Here is a 16,962-nt window from a genome sequence, read left to right as displayed (position 1 = left end):
ATCGTCATTCTTAAAATGTATTTAAAGTTAATCAATATTACTTTTTTAAAACAGTTAGAGGCGCGGTGGTTGAGTGGTTAGAACATTCGCCTCATCCCCTCAGCCTAAGGTGACCAGTTTTCGAATTCGGGCAGAGTCGAACCCGGATTCACACACGTGGGAAATGTGGCGGACGATGTCATAGCCTGTGGGTTTTCTCGAGGTAACTCCCGTTTCCCCCACCAATTCATACCTCATATCATCTCCCCTCATTCATATTCCCTCGTATAGGGCCACCGGCTCCTATGAGTGTCAGACATGTGAGCCATGTAGACACTAGGTGTCGATTCTCAAGTAACCTTTTACAACATAAAAAATTTCAACCTTATATATTTTTGTTATGAATGAAATCTTAAACATATATAATATTTAATGTGATTTTTTGACTTGACAATTTCTAATCAATCGATGAACTCCAGCTGCACGCACGAAAAAGTGTCCCGTTACGCACATTGTCCCGTTACGCTGTGTCCCGTTACGCTCATTGTACGCTTGCGCCGCATCTATCTCTCTTCCACTCGATTGGAACAACCATCGATTTGACTTTTTCGAGGCACATTAAACTTGAAACACTCCCATTCGTTTCCTACTTTTCCTATCATCGTCCCATCCTTAAGAGAATAACATAGATTGGAAGAAGTTTAATAGCAAACATGTATAAAAGTTATAGTTAAAATAATCTGTTCATTAAAGTAATAAACATATTTGATTTAATGAGTGCAAATACAAGTAAATTTATCAATTAAATTGTAGATTTCATTTCACTCCTTCATTGTATCCATACAAAATAGTGATAGTTCAATAAAAATGAGTAAACTTTGTTCATAAAAGTATGCAATCATTTCATCAATGTTTTGTTATGACGTTGTCACGTTAAACTATTGTCCGTAAACCAACTTTACAGACAACCAATTTTTTTAGTTAAACCATTGGAATTATTCACAAAAATGTCTGACAGTGGTGCAATGTCAAAAATATCCTAAATTTTCCACGAGCGAAGCCGCTGGATATAAGCTTATTATGAGATAAAATTTCTACAATATCATTGTTATCCGCGCACACACGTGGGCTATTGTGATACGAAGTGTTCGCTGAGTCGCTGCGTGGAAACTGACGTGAACGCAGCAGTAGGTTGCTCCTTGCTGCTGTGACACGAACACACCTCACGCACGGACAGCACTGCGTGACACTGCGACACGCAATATTTCGGCATACGCATGTAATTTAATACAGGGCGTGGCTCCCGTCTCGCAGATTACACACATGACGCACCTCAAAACACCTACTGGATCATTTCAGGCGTCTTTCACAATTAAATAGTTCAGGTATAGTCCCTGATACCAGCAGTTTGAATGTTTTACATCCATGCCATATTTTGGAACCCCTTGTAATCACATTAAGTTAAGATAAACTTTAAATCAATGACATACAGTTGTTATCATTTAACACAGTGCCACCCGAAACTCTACTGTAGTATTTTTCAGTACATACACCTATTCTTTAGCGAAATTTTTGTCTCCAAGGTCTATAATAGCTTTATCAAGTGTAGTGTCCTGTAACTTGTGCCCAGCTTAGAATCAAAGGTAACATTCGGCGCTCGAAGTTTTCGTATCCTTCAGTCGCCTGAAATGTTGCAACACAGGAGTTATCGCAACCAAGCCATCTTCATCTTACATTCTGCTTCCAATCGTATCATCGTCCAATTTTATAAATACACTTTTAGGTAGTTCACCTTCTTCAAATTGTTCTCTCTAAAGAGCAGGCCACTTTAATTTCTTGACAATCCCCATTGCTAAATTTACAAGTCCGCCTGAGAGCGATTTAGTTCAGCTTAGTATGACCCTGGCTTATTCAGGTAACTTCAGCGTTGATAATAAATCTTTCGGAATAACAATGTTCGGCGGCTTCATTCAATAAGTGGCTATTTCACGAAACTCATCTACAGCGTTTATGGTGTAAATTACACGTGTTTCGCATATTTTGCTGTCATGGTATCTTTGTAAGCATTCACATATTACACAGTGGGATTGATTTGAATTTAAAATCCATCAGGAAACTATCCTGTTAAACATATTCAGCGACTTTCACAAAATAAACATATTTATTGTGAGCTCACGAAATTAAAACTGATGCCACAAATTAATTTATGTTACAAAACAATATGATTGTAAAAACACCCGTGATCTTTGACAGGAGGCAGTTGCATAATGTCACCAAAGAGTAAGATAATACCTCCGCCAAATAATGTCTCGTTTTTAAGTAGTAGGTATATAAAAAAAAATTCCGGCTACTGGTTCCGGTGCGTGGAGCCAGAGCCGATATCCGCCATCTTTTATTTAGACATCATGCTGGCTATCGTGCATGACCTTGACCTTTAATCGGCTGCCATATAGGACCCACCATCTTGGATTTCGCTATTTAATTTTCTGTCATTTTTAATTATTACATAACATCCACCATTTGGTTTTCTGCCATCTTGGATTCTAGAACTTTCCGCCGTTTTGGTGTGATTGTGGGTAAAGAATAATATATTGTGGTGTACATGTGGGCAGGATTAGTTATTATGGTGTAGATGTGGAGAAGGAGTTAGTTACTGTGGTGTAGGTGCAGATAATTAAGTAGTTACCACTATGGAGGTGTGAGAAAGGTGGATATCGTGGTATGAGTGGAGGTAAGGAGTATTTTGTTGTTTTGTGTGAGAGTAAAGAGTTAATTGTTTTGTTTTGGGTGTGGGTAAAAGGTTAAAAGTTTATTTTGGGTGAGCATTTCTAGGTAAGTAAGTTTGTGTAGGTGTGATTTATGAGATCGTTTTTGTGGTGTGGATCATTTTACGATTTATTTTGGGTTAGAGGTTAAGAATTTGGAGTTCCCAGCATTTTTATTTATTTTTTCCATTGCACTACTACTGCAATGTCAAAAAAAAAAAGGAAAAATCTATTTGACAATAGTAATTGTATCATTTTTAGTGTAGCAGAAACCAAATTCAAGAACTAGGATAATATATATGTAAATAATTATATATATTTTTTATTTTTAACTCATGTTGCTTTGCATGTTTCTGTATAAGGTTTAGTTGACTTTTTATGCGATATGAAAGGATTGTCTGGGTTTGGATATACAAAAATAGTTGCTTACAAATCATATAGTTATATTTTAAAAATGTTTCATAATACTGCCCCATAAAGCACACAACTACACATCGCACTATAACATTGTAACATTGCTACAAAGTATTGCAATTTGCAGGGGATATGCACTGACTATTGCTGGACTAGTTTAATGTCCTAGGACAGCGATGTCCCAATGCACGTTACATGCATGTTCCGGGCAGCATATTGCTCACTCGTTCCAGGCAACACGTTGTCCACATATTCCAGGAAGCACATTGCTAGTATGTTACAAGCAGCACATTGCTCACTCGTTCTAGTCAACAAGTTGTCTGCATATTCCAGGAAGCACGTTGCTCGCACATGCCAAGCGGCAACAGAGTCAAATAAATTGTTCCAAATGATACAGAGCAAATGTCACATTTATTTCTTTTACGTATTGTGCATGTAACTTGATGAAAGACACGTGCAACTACATTGCTTCTGCAACATAGAGCAACGGGCATGTAATGTGCCGAGTGATACAAACAGATCATCCTATTTATAACTATGCGACAACATGCATGTGACGTGCTGTAAGAGACCAACATGAATAACTGATACCCATCAACAAAGTATTTAAAGGTACTTGGAATCCTGATTAAAAAATTCGGTCAGTCCTTAGTTTCATCAGGCAGCTCAAGACACCTGCAGATTTCGAAAGACATGGTTGATCCCAAGGCTGGTATTTCCCATGTCACATTACAGAAATGTCATGTAATATGCCGAGTTACAAAAACGGAATGTCACTTTAATAACTTTGAGGCTACGTACATGTAATGTGGTGAAGGACCCATACAACTACGTTGCACTTGTAGCGTTACATAAACGAGAATAATATATGCCTAGTGACACAAACACAATGCCACATTAAAAACTTGGAGACAATGTGCATGTAATTTGCTGAATGACACATTCTACTACGTCTAAATTGCAACGTTACACCAATGGGCATATGATGTTACGAATTACACAAACATAATGTCACATTTATAACATTGAGGCGACGTGCATATAACGTGCTTTTAAACACTGCGACGATTATTGAACGTTGAAATTTTATAAGAATATTTGCTAGCAAAAAGTGTGCTGTATGGGGTACCACACAGTTATTTTATAACATATATATATTTAACATTATGTACATGTAAACAACAACTCATATTGTGTGTCTACAGGTGGGTTGTGTTTAATGTAACGAACTAAGGTTTTCGCTACCGACCATTATTTATTGTCAATATGTTAGCTAAGCAGAGGGAATAAATTTGTGTATGTTCACAGCTTAAAGACTTTGACTGATGTGGCGTTGATGTGTGATGAACAGTACGGCCAAGGCGAAAACTTTACAACAGAGGAAGTCATAGATTTATTCAGAAATGTAAGTAAAAAGTAAAAATTTGTCTGCTTTGCAAACCATATTATTTTATCATAAAATTATTTGGTTACTTATATAAACGTGCAAATGACTACGACCATGATTTACTATACATATTATAGACTAGAGTACGTTAATGGAAATAAGGTTAATTTCCTTAAAACCATCGTAAGCTTAACATTGTTGTGCAAGTATAGTTAATTGTTTTACGTAAGAAAATAAAGTAATATTAAATAGGAATATAAATATTTTATTCTAGAGGCAGGATTTTCGTCCTGCTCTTCTGCTTACTCTTGCCGCTTACTGCTTACTGCTGGTACTCTTATTTACATCATAGAATGGCTTATCACGTTGATTGTATTATTGATTGATTGATTATATTGGATTAATTAACGTTATTTATTGTTATTCATCCGGAAAGTGATTTGGGTAAAAATTATCAAATGTGAGTTATTCCGGAAAAAGTTAATTGAAGTCTAACAAGAAAACTATTGGGTGTAAGTAAAGAGTTATTTTTATGTGGTACAGGTGTTGGCGTGGGAAAGCAGTAATATATTTTATGGTGGTGTAGGTGTTTGTTAGGAGATACTTATTGTGGGGTTGGTATGGGATGGGAATTATTTATTGAGGTGCGGGTGTCACTAAGGAAGCCTAGAGAGGAGAATTTTTGCCAACAAAGTAAAAAGCAAATGAGGAACAATATGTATATTCAGTTTACTTTACAAAAGTTAATTTCAAATGTAAAAACATTTTCTTGCAAATTCTTGTTTTTCAATGATGCGAAGGAGTCCTGGTTTTCCAACAGGTTTCTCCGTCGATGGACCAGGTGCTGAAGGAGGTGAGGTGGAGGAACAAACCGGAGCTGGTGTCTGACATATTCACACCCATCGTGACGGAGGAAGGGATATGCTTCACTTTCAACATGCTCGATCCAACAGAGATATTTACAAACATAGCGTGAGTGAAGTTTTCCCATTTAAACTGAACTGCGCACAGTTAAATCGAGTCACTACTGATTTGGACGCGTGAAGATGTGATGGTATTGCCACTACCAAATGTGCCCTGGGTTTTATAAAAGTAAAAATGAATATTTTGAAATATATTTGTGCAATAAATGTAAGTAATAATCATTCAAATGAGAATAGTTTGTTTTACAATTTTAAATTGCAAACTTTTTTTTCACAATCATCAAACGTATTGGTTTAAACGAAGATTTTTTTTAATGGTTTGTTTTTGAAATAAATACACAGGGGCTTATAGAACCACTCCTGTTTTTAAATGAAAAAGATCAAATTTTATTAAATCTTTGAGCGTGGTATCGGGTTTGTACTTTAATCGTTATAATATGAAATATTTCAGTCTTAAATATATTTGCGTTTCTTTTTTTTTTTTTTTTTTTTTTTTAGCAAAACCTTGCTTTTTATTGTCAATCTATTTTCAAACGAAAATTTGTTTCTTCTTAACTATGAAACTAAGACACAAACCATTTTTAACCGACTTCAAAAAAGGAGGAGGTTATATGTTCGACTGTATGTATTTTTTTTGTATGTTCACCGATTTCTCTGTCAATTGTGGATCGATTTTCGAAATTATTATTTTTTTTGAAAGGGTATTCTCACGAGGTGGTCCTATTGTCACCAAGTCATAATCTGGAGCGGGGATCACATGTATTTCGAGGAAAATCCTGAAATTTTATAGGAATATACACTGTGTTTTTGTTGAACTCTCTCTCAAAAAAAATATATTTATATTTATTAGTTTCATTTTGCTCGTAATAACTTCTCATAGAAGAACATTGTATGCATTTTATCTTTTGTTCCATGTTGAAGCTATACATGAAAAATGATAAAATATTTACCTCCCATTTATTGAAGTTATTCTTTTCTCGCATTCAAATATGTTTACTACATGACTGCACTTCCAGCTAGGTCCTTTGTGCCAGTGATTACTAACGCTCATGTCCCAGTAGTGAGGGCCATAGCTCTATACTAACTAATAATATTTAGCAAAAATAAATATAACTGAGTTGGTTCTAAATTGGTTTACGACGTTCTTTAATCTTGAAAATATTTACACATTAAATCTCTGTCTATAACCGCGCATCTTAAACACTTTATCACCCCTGCAGTAATTATCTTTCCAGACCATCTAAAATATTTACTGAACATAAATTTCACCACTTAAGAACTTCTGCTTATGCATCTATTATTACTGTATCGTTCTTAAATAAATCAACAAAAACAGCTGCACTAAACAAAATGTGTGCCTATTATAAAACATATGTTTTGACATAGGGCTTTTATATTCCTCCAGCCCCTGCAAATGTTTCCCGCTGTGTAACATGCGCGCTAGGTTTTATGTATTCTTTTCCTTTGTCATGTTGTTAAATAGTATTGGGAATTAATATAATTAATAAATATAATTCTAACAAGTGTGTGCAATCTTCACCTGAGTTGTGTTTCAGTGCGCAGTACAACCAGAAGTTCACGCAGCATGGGAAGAAGTCAAGCGGCTGGACGCTCGACAAAGGATACGACGCACTCACTCCCCTTCAGACCTACCCCAACAGAGCTCTAGGGGCGGGCTACAATGTGGGACTGGTGGTGATGCTAAGGTCCTTCACAGAGGACATCGACTACCTGTGCAAGGGAGCGGTGCCAGGATTCAGGGTGTGTATGCACGTGGCATAGCGCTGGTCTGTGGTATATCAATAGTGCTTCTGCATGAATTTAGGGGTAGGTCACAGTTTCTGTAGCCAATAATATGTAGTTTGTACTTGCCTCTTCGGGACATTACACTTATTCATCTCAAGAATAAAGGGGTTTCCTTTTTATAGAATTTTGCAATGCTACGCGAATCATCAAGTACGAAGTATCTTTGCTCGTGTGAATTATACAGTCCAACGAAGCCAGTACGCGCTAATCACGACACAATTCGTTGTTACCTCCTACCATATGATACGAAATTGCAGGCCTTTCACACTGCAGCAAGTTGTGCGTTCTAATAAATTGTACCTGTATTATAAGTCGCTGCAACAGCCAAGTACCAGCTTGGCTACGATTTTACGCTCAAAGTTAGGACTAAAATATTTTTATTTACTGAAAATGTTTACATTGAGACTTCTAGTTAATCGAAGGCAATTCCTTGTTGGTTTTCAAAGACCTCGTGTGCGAGAAGCAAAGCTAATTAAAGTTTACCTATCCGTGGGAGGACATGCAAGAGTAGAATGTGTGTTTTTTTAAAGATGTACAGCAGATTATAGAAACATTTACTGCAAGACATTGCAAATCATATTTTTTTTACGTGGAAAAACTTAAATTACATTGGCTTAGGACGACCAAGTAAATAACAACTTAAAAAATCCAATAAAAAAAGGTGTTCCTTGTGCTGGTAAAAACCAAGCATGGATTCTAAATTTTTAGTCAAGAGCAGGCCTCTACCAACAAGGTTATAATCGTGTAATCATCAAAAATGAATAATTATTCGGTCAAACAGTCACGCCCTTAGTTCTAAAAACGAACTGCACACTTTTATCTTGGCTCACAACACCGAAACACAAATACATTTCGTTAGTTGGTCCAAAGGGAGAACGGAGAAAATGACTAGAATACCTGGTGGCAATCGAATAACACAATCACCGAATTTGTGATATAATCGAAGCATCGAATGTGCAAAGATTTAACGAAATGAGGGCATTTCAAGATAGCCGAAATGTATCTGTTTCTAACTTGGCAAAGAGATCTTGCTAAACACAGCAAGAATATGATTAAGTAATATATGGAAGAATTTGATAATGTTAGTGCGAACGAATAAATAGCACAAAAAAAGGTGTTGCAACCTATTTTTAGCCAGTTGTGTCGAACATGGCCAGTGAACCACAACGTGCTCTACAGTCTGTCTGCACTAAATATTTACTAGCTATAAGACATACCCAGACATTCACGTGAAATGAAAAATGAAATAAATTTAAACAAATAACTTATCGCTTTGATCTTAAAAGGAAGAAAGAACCTATCACTGTAAAAAACAGAATTTGATTATGACACACCAACAGCAAAGAAAAGTAAATATGAATCAGCTCGTGAGAAAGAGGGTTGTTAATGTAGACGGAAAAATTACAGAAATGTGGACACGAAGTTAACCTAATGGTTTTTCCCACAAACTGGGATTTTTCAATGCCTACAAATGTTATGCAATTGTGCATATTTGGTCCTTAACAGACGGATTCAATCGTATTCGGAATATTGCACTGGTATTCTGGGTAACACATACTCATCAACTATTGCTGAATAGAATGGTTATGATATTAGTGAACCGTTTCACGATGGATCTATTTGAGCGAAAATATAATTTTCTTATTTAATAGTTATCAGTTCTATATCATTCCGAAATTAGAATCAGAATCGCACCCATAGAAGTAAAAGGAGGAAATTATTGTAATTTATCAAGTTTTGTGTTATATCTTCTGTTCTTTCTACAGGAATTATTAAACTTTTCCAACAAGTAAATATACAAATGCCCCAAATTGTATACGTTATATTTAACGCAATACGCATAGGGCTGTTTTATTTTACCTCCGATGGGCTATTAATAAATAAAAATTTTATAACATTATAATTTAACTACCAAAAGTTCAGCAGGGTCTTACTTATTTTTTTTCATAATTGCCAAATAGTTGAAGCATTTGTCATATCGTGTCACAAGCTTTCAAAGACATGAGGAGAGATACAGGGTCAAGCTCCGTTATCTTCCTCGATCTTCCTCTGCCACACAATGCCGCTGTGAGGCGGTTAGTCTAATAGTGCGGCGCATTATGCCCCACCATTATTCGTTTCTCTTGCGATAAATCTTGACGCGGGAGTAAGTGCGCCGCGCTGTTAGTCCACCCGCCTCACAGCAGCGTCGTGAGGGGGAGAGAGATCCAGGCGCTGGCCCTCTATCTATCCTCACTGGCGGCTAACGTCTTTGAAGAAGGCGTCAAGAAGCTTGGGTCACAATAAGATAAATGGCTCAACCGTTTTGGCGAATATGTAGAAAAAAAGTAAGACTCTACTGTACTTTAAGTGATAAAATTATTATATTATATACATTTGTTTTTTTTATAGCCCATCAGAGGTAAAAAAAAAAAAAAACAGCCCTCGCATTAGACAGCCGTATTTCACAATATTTTTATTTCTAATAATATGTTTTTTTTATTTCCTGATCCTGTTACTAAGGCTTTGATAATGAAATGTAAAATTCAGGTGATGTTATACTAAATAAGTGATTTTAGGCTAAACTTACGTTTCTTGCACTTTACAGGGATCATAACTGGGTTGGAAATCGATCAAGTAAATAAACATATGAATAAGTAATTTATTTCATAAATTTTATTAATAGCCCTTGTTTGCTTCAAACCGAAGACCCCATAGTACATGACAAAATGCATAACTTTTAAAAATAAATTATTTATAAAATTTAAAATATTTTGTTAGTCAATTTTAAATAACTTTGTTCCTATTTGTAAATTAAATAATAACGGATTTTCATGATGGCTGTCGTGATGGTGGAAATGATGATGGAAAGTTCTATACTCCAAAATGGTGAAGCTTGATAGAATCCACGACGTCGGAATTCAAAATAACTTAATGTTTTAGAATCCAAGACGGCCTAATTCAAGATGGCCGGAAGTTCTATATCCAAGATGACGGAATCTAAGATGACAACCGAAGTCAAGGTCATCCCAGATGGCAAAATCCATGACAGTGGAATGCAGGCTCAAATTTATATTATGTTTGCTGAGAGGAAGGCTCATTCGAATTTAGCTGTCATGACATCACAATCCAAGATAACGATGAGTCATTGACTCGCTTCCTGCTCCCCAGTCAGACGTCTTCACCAGAAAGAACATTTACACACTACTTCTTAGTAAAACAAAAACATATATGCATGGCCACCAAGGCAGTAGAAGTAAAACTTCACATATATAGCTAAGCATAGGATATTTGTATAATATACAAATATTTTAATATCTTCTAAATTTGCATTTAAATATACCTTTACTAGCAAACCCGGCGAACTCCGTTTCGCCACCAAATGGCTTCGTTTTATGTAGCATTTCGTTTGGTGATTAAAAGATGAAGAAATTTTTTTTTTTGTTTTATATTTGAAAAGGAAAAATTTTATTTCATTTCACAACAGTAATGAATTCATTTCGATTACAAAAATGAAGTGTTATTTAGTTGAACTTCTCTAAGTAAATGAAAGTGAATCCAAAGTAAATACTGAATCGAAGCGTTATACGTGTCCGCAAATTATCCGTTTCATTGAAGTGCTCTTTGGTAAACCACATTTTTTGTTTTTTGGTCTGATGTTAACACAAACAAAGTGGATGGTTTCCCAACTCGTGAACACGCAACGTATAACTGCCCATGTGAAAAACAATGATTTTCTAAATTTATTCCGCAACCACTAAGCGATTGGCCTTGCGACTTGTTAATTGTCATTGCGAACGCAAGGCGAACTGGAAATTGCAATCGTTTGAAGTCAAACGGAAGATCAGTCGGAATCATTGGTATTCGAGGAATACATACATTTTCACCTGCGTACTTTCTGTTAATAATGGTTGCCTCAATCAAATTCGGCATAAGTCTTTTTACCGAAAGTCGAGTACCGTTGCAAAGTCGCGGTGGATTCAAATTACGCAATATCATAATAACTGTACCAAATTTGAGTAGCAAGTTATGTGGTGGAAATCCTGGTAACTCCAGAGAGTTCAAAAACTCCGTTGGATAATTTACTACATCATCGGGATTTGTTATGGAATCAACGGATTTGTATGTCACCAAATCGCCAGAAATTTTTGATTGAATGGTGAAATTCAGTGCGTGTACATAATTATTCTTTGCGGCAAGAATTGCTCGTTGACTTAACCAAGCATAATTCTGATAATTCTCACTAATGTTTGGGAAAACATTTTAAATAAGAGCTAATTGAGAGTCTACAAATCGGCAAAAGTCGTTGGTAAGAGTAATTAATCCAGATGTCGCATCAACTGGGACTTTTCCATTTCCAACATCTAACAATTGTTTGGAAAATTGTGCAGCACTTTGATCATTTTGAAGTTGAACTCTCATATTAGTGGTTAGCGATAATGTTTTTACGTTATTCCATAAAGGTGATGCCTTCAGGCAAGCATTCAATCCATCTGCAGGCGTTCCACGGGGAATTACTGGCAACGTCTGCCTGAAATCGCCTGCCAACAATATCATCAAGCCGCCAAAGATGTTGTTATTTCGCCGAAGATCCTTCAGTGTGAAGTTAAGTGCTTCAAGTGATTTCTTATGTGCCATTGTGCACTCATCCCAAACAATGAGCTTGCATTGCATCAACAATTTTCCCATTGCACTGGATCGGGAAATATTGCATGTTGGAGTATCAATTGTGTTTAAATTGAGTGGCAACTTAAGCGCAGAATGTACAGTACGACCGCCATCTAGAAGAGTCGCCGCAATTCCAGATGATGCTAACGCCAAAGCTTTGTCACATCTTGATCGAATAGTGGCCAAAATCAATGAAATGACAAATGTTTTCCCTGTTCCTCCAGGCGCGTCCAGGAAGAATAGACCACCAGTATTATTGTCCACCGCTTGCATTAATGTTTCGTATACTTGTTTTTGCTGTTCATTCAGCAACGGCACATTATTTCGAACGAATTCCTGCAATGTATCAACATTGTATTGCAGCTCTCGATTTAATTCTTGGTTGAATGCATCGTGCATCGATCGATTTGGCGCAATCATTCCTACTTCAATCAGTAGCTTGTTTGCAATAGTCAAGCATTGATCCTCAATCAAAATCAATCCTTCATTGTAGATTTCATCGGTTATTTGGATGTCAGGATTATTCGTTTGAATGCGCAAGTGATGCAAGATATCTTCACATATGTCGTCTTTGTATTTGTTCCATAACTGAATTGGTTGTGAAGGAAAACATGTGGTGATGATAATTGCGAACATAGTTCGTATTTGTTACGCATTTGATGAAACAACTGAATCCGCAAGTGTTAAATCCCAATGAGAATCGTTCTCCAGCAAACCCAATAGTTGACATGCTTCTCGATATGTGGTGAATTTAACCTCAAACCTCAAATGCACGATCCACATAATTTACACAGTTCAACTTACGACCTTAAAGACAAATGCCTGCTGTTGAAATTGAATAAAAATTTGCACAATATACGTTATATGTTTTTTTTTACTTTTTTTTCACAATTTCACAGTAAACACAATACCGGTTTGTCACATGAAATTAACTGAGCAGAGAACAATGAGTAGTTGATTTGATGGTTTCCAATTGAAATGTTAGGAATCGAATAACTTATTTTTTTTTCTTTTTTTTTTTCATAATTTCACAGTGAACACAATACCGGTTTTTCACATGAAATTAACTGAGCAGAGAACAATGAGTAGCTGTCAAACAATGTATCACGCACCGGCGCCATCTACTTAAAATGTTGGTTTGTCCTGAATTTTTCCTGAATTTTCTTTGCTATAAACCTCACGGAGCCCGAGACCTTTCCAACGACTGCAAAACCGTGGAAATCGGTTCGTGCGTTCTGGAGTTATAGCGTCAGGAAGGAAAACCCGACTTATTTTTATATAGTAGATTTACTAGTGCCTATGACCTCATTGGAATCTACGAATTAAAGAATATATACAAACCAATATTTGAACCTAAATTTTCAATTGAAGTTTATATAAATATATAAATAATATTGCGTTGTTGACATGGCCTAATTTTTTTCATTTTACTTGTTTTTTTTTTTTTTCCCAGCAAAGTTTGCACATCCCTTACGGTGTTTCAAAAATCGTATCTCCTTGTTGGCCCTTATTTTTTGTACGGTTCTGTGGCTGCTGTACAAATTCTATCTTAAAATTAATATTTTAGAATATAATAGCTGCAGTACCTGGCGTTGCCCGGGCTGAACACAGGGTCATATATTGTCCACGAGTTGAAGCCAAATTGATGGCACACAACAGTGTGGTGAACATAGAGAAATCACACACAATTGCTGTTTGTATGCCCATGGCCTGTGATTTTCTGTTTACCCATGGTGATCGAATGAAAAGTGTCGAAGTTGATGTGCTGCAGCACCATATAGGGGCGAATTACAAAAAATGGATAGCATAAAAACTTTCTCCACGAAAAAACACTTCGATGTGCCAACTTTCATGGAGATCGGTCAATTGATGTAAGATTTTATCAACGTTATATTTACCAACATATTATTACGATTTATGATGTGGGGTGAACTGGGTTCGTAGTGATAGCCCAAATAGGTTTTTTTTTCACAGTTTTATTTATAACTGATATTTACATTAAACATTAATATTTTTACCTACTTCAAAATTTCCGATCACAAACCACTAACACTTAAAATTGTTTATTCCCAAGTCATTAAATGTCTGTCAAGTTCCACAGTTCGCACTCCTCACTGGAGCTAGGCTCGACAGTGGTTCGACCCTCACCTCGCGCCTGTCCACACGCACAGTCTCGCGCCACTCAGTCGCACTCGCACGATCCAGTCGAACTGCGCGTCTTGCCACTCTCGGTGGGAGGGGGGGGGGGGTGGGGGGAGAGGGTCTCTCACCCTATTTGCTGATGTCGCACTTCCCTTCACTCTCGGAACTCTCGGAACTCTCGAAACTCTCCCCAAAACTCCGTCAGCGAACTCTCGCCGCACTCGCGGCACTCACCAGTCCTCACCATCGCGAGACTCTGACGCCCCAACAACTCTCCTCGCGGAGGCCGGCGTCCCGGCTTAAGTAGTCTACGGTGCCCTTCTAGAACTGGCGAGAGCAGTTGTAACGAGTCGCGCCATCCCGCGCCGATCCGACGCCCGAAGCGTCGAGAATAGCGTCGCTCGTTCACGCGGCGGTCCACGGAATTCTCAAGGCCGCTCAGCGATAGATAACGGTGCCGAGGCAGGACGACGCGCAGTGAGCAGAGGGCAGGGCGAAGGGGAAGCGATGACCCTTGTAATCCGGCCAGGCGTGCCTTACGTCAGTGGACGGCACGTGACATGGCACAGGACGCCAGTTGCCTGGTGCGTGTCGCGGTATTAGCTGCGTTGGTAACAATATTACTATATAGAGATATATTATTTAAAAAAAATTTCTTGTCTGTAGAAGTGTGTTTGTTAATTACTTAGGTTGTTTTCCTTTCTTAAGTGGTGGCTGAGGAAAACTAAAAATAATTTTTATCTTAACTCTTAAATCTCCGCATATATGTATGTTATTAATGCATATTTTTCTTATCACGATTTTAGCGTTAACACATTTTTTATATTTTATTTCATTTCTACACAAAAATAAAAGTTATATATGAGTTTCAAACAGCAAATTAACTCCATGCACAGGCATCGCGTTTGCATGCATTGTTCCTAATACATAGAGGCTGCTGTATACATTTAAAATGTAAACCAATGTTAAATCTGCATGCATGCAAAAATATTTACATATTGCGAGAAAAAAATGTACACACTCACTACCATGCACAACAAATAAGAGGCAAACATGTTGACTTTGTGTTCCTATCAAAAAGTAAGCGTATCGCCAAATTAACTGTAATTTATGCGATATCATTTAGAATGCATAGTAGGTGTTTGCCTCACTTACTATATTGTAACTAACTTGGGAAAACAAGGTTTCGAAATGAGCCTAAATTAATTCAAATTTATCTTTCTTCATTACACTAAAATTTACAATAATTTATACTTACTTATTGATAACACTTAATTTACTATTTGCCAGCTCCTTTTGTCCCGTGTGTCCGCACACGAATGGCCCTTCTACACACTCGCATGCACCGCGTAGCGGACTCCCCATAGAGATTCCCATTGAGACTTCATCTTCGCACAGAAGTCGCCGCACAGTCGCTCGTCGCCGCAGCACCCGAATGCGCACCGGTGTCACTACTACCACCACTCCAACTGCAACTCATACTTCGGCCGTGTTTCCTGCACCACGCCTCGTACACACGCACCAATATTTTTATTTTTTTTTATTTTTCCTAACCTAACTAAACCTACGTTTTTTGGGAGGGGACCGGATTAGGGGAGGGACCTAGATGCGTCTCAGGCCGAAGCCTATACGCCCGGTCATGCTGGGATTAGCCATGCAGGGAGAGGGTCGTATGCATTTTGTGCTAGGAGGGGATTGGCCAGCCATGGCAGCAATTGATGCACATGACTAACTCCCCTCACTCATAAATCTAGACTACAACTAGAGATAGGTTGGGCCCAGGTGAAACCTGCATAGACTCAGGGTCCACACGTAGCACTAGTGGGCCAGGGCCTTATATCTCCCCCCATCGCCCCCCACCAAGCATGGAAGCTTGTCGCGGCCCGCTGACTGTGTTGTGAACCAGGGCCTCGGGGGCCGCTGAGAGTGAAAACAATGTGTCTGACATACATGGCCGCGGCGGCAGGGGCAACCTGGGTGCTGCGGTCATATAATTATGTTCTTTCAATTAACTTGGCTGGCTGGCAGCCTGGCGGGAAACGACGATAGTCGCCCCCTAACAAACAGTTATGCCCAAAACCCCCAATGCGGACAAAAATGTCCAATTGCCCGCCCTTGCTTAGTAGATATTTTCTACTCTACCAAATCTTCTTCCTGAGCCATCCTTCTATTCCCGTAGCCAACCCGCATGTAATTAATGCATGAAATTTTGCATCCCGCATGTAAGTGCCCAGGGTTTTCCCTGTGTCTATGCAGGTTTTACCTGGGCCCAACCTATCTCTAGTTGTAGTCTAGATTTATGAGTGAGGGGAGTTAGTCATGTGCATCAATTGCTGCCATGGCTGGCCAATCCCCTCCTAGCACATGATGCATGCGACCCTCTCCCTGCATGGCTAATCCCAGCATGACCGGGCGTATAGGCTTCGGCCTGAGACGCACTTAGAGTCTATTCTTAACCCAGACCCCTCCCAAACACACTTAGTTTTAATTTAGGTTAGGAAAAAAAATTGAGTGAAAACAGCAGGGTGACAACTACGGCGGTCGAAGACCCGTCCAGACATCGCGACGCCTGAGAAGGTAAAGGAGGGTTTGACAGGAAGCGACTAGATGACGTGCGCCCCGCATTCCAAAGCCAGGCACATTTTCATGCGGTGACATCGCTTTTCACGCACGCACTGTTGGGAAATGCCAGCAGGCGCAATGCCAGCCTCGCTTTGTTCGCACGAAGTTGGTTAAGATGTAAACAACACCTATAGCATGTCATTGTATTTTTACTAAAGTTCTGCGTCAGGTTACTATCAGCGTTGCAGGCAGCGCTGATAGTGATATGACGTAGAACTACAGCTGTAAGCAGTGCTTCTACTCATCTATGTTACCGGCTGCAAAGTAGATCTACGAA

At 38.3% G+C, this 16,962-nt stretch overlaps 1 protein-coding gene across 1 annotated transcript in view; it reads left to right on the top strand.

Moving 5' to 3' along the window:
- The window catches only part of LOC134542722 (pickpocket protein 28-like), a 67,942-nt gene that overhangs the window by 11,314 nt on the left and 39,666 nt on the right, over positions 1 to 16,962 (top strand). Inside the window, exons 3-5 of the mRNA XM_063387196.1 lie at positions 4,467 to 4,563; positions 5,366 to 5,517; positions 7,025 to 7,229. Of these exons, the coding sequence (XP_063243266.1) occupies positions 4,467 to 4,563; positions 5,366 to 5,517; positions 7,025 to 7,229 (454 nt within the window). The remainder of the gene's footprint in view (positions 1 to 4,466; positions 4,564 to 5,365; positions 5,518 to 7,024; positions 7,230 to 16,962) is intronic.

Source organism: Bacillus rossius (genome assembly GCF_032445375.1).
Source record: "Bacillus rossius redtenbacheri isolate Brsri chromosome 9 unlocalized genomic scaffold, Brsri_v3 Brsri_v3_scf9_1, whole genome shotgun sequence".
Lineage (NCBI taxonomy): Eukaryota > Metazoa > Arthropoda > Insecta > Phasmatodea > Bacillidae > Bacillus > Bacillus rossius.
Note: the sequence above shows the minus strand (reverse complement) of the source record. Positions and strands in the feature narration are given on the sequence as shown.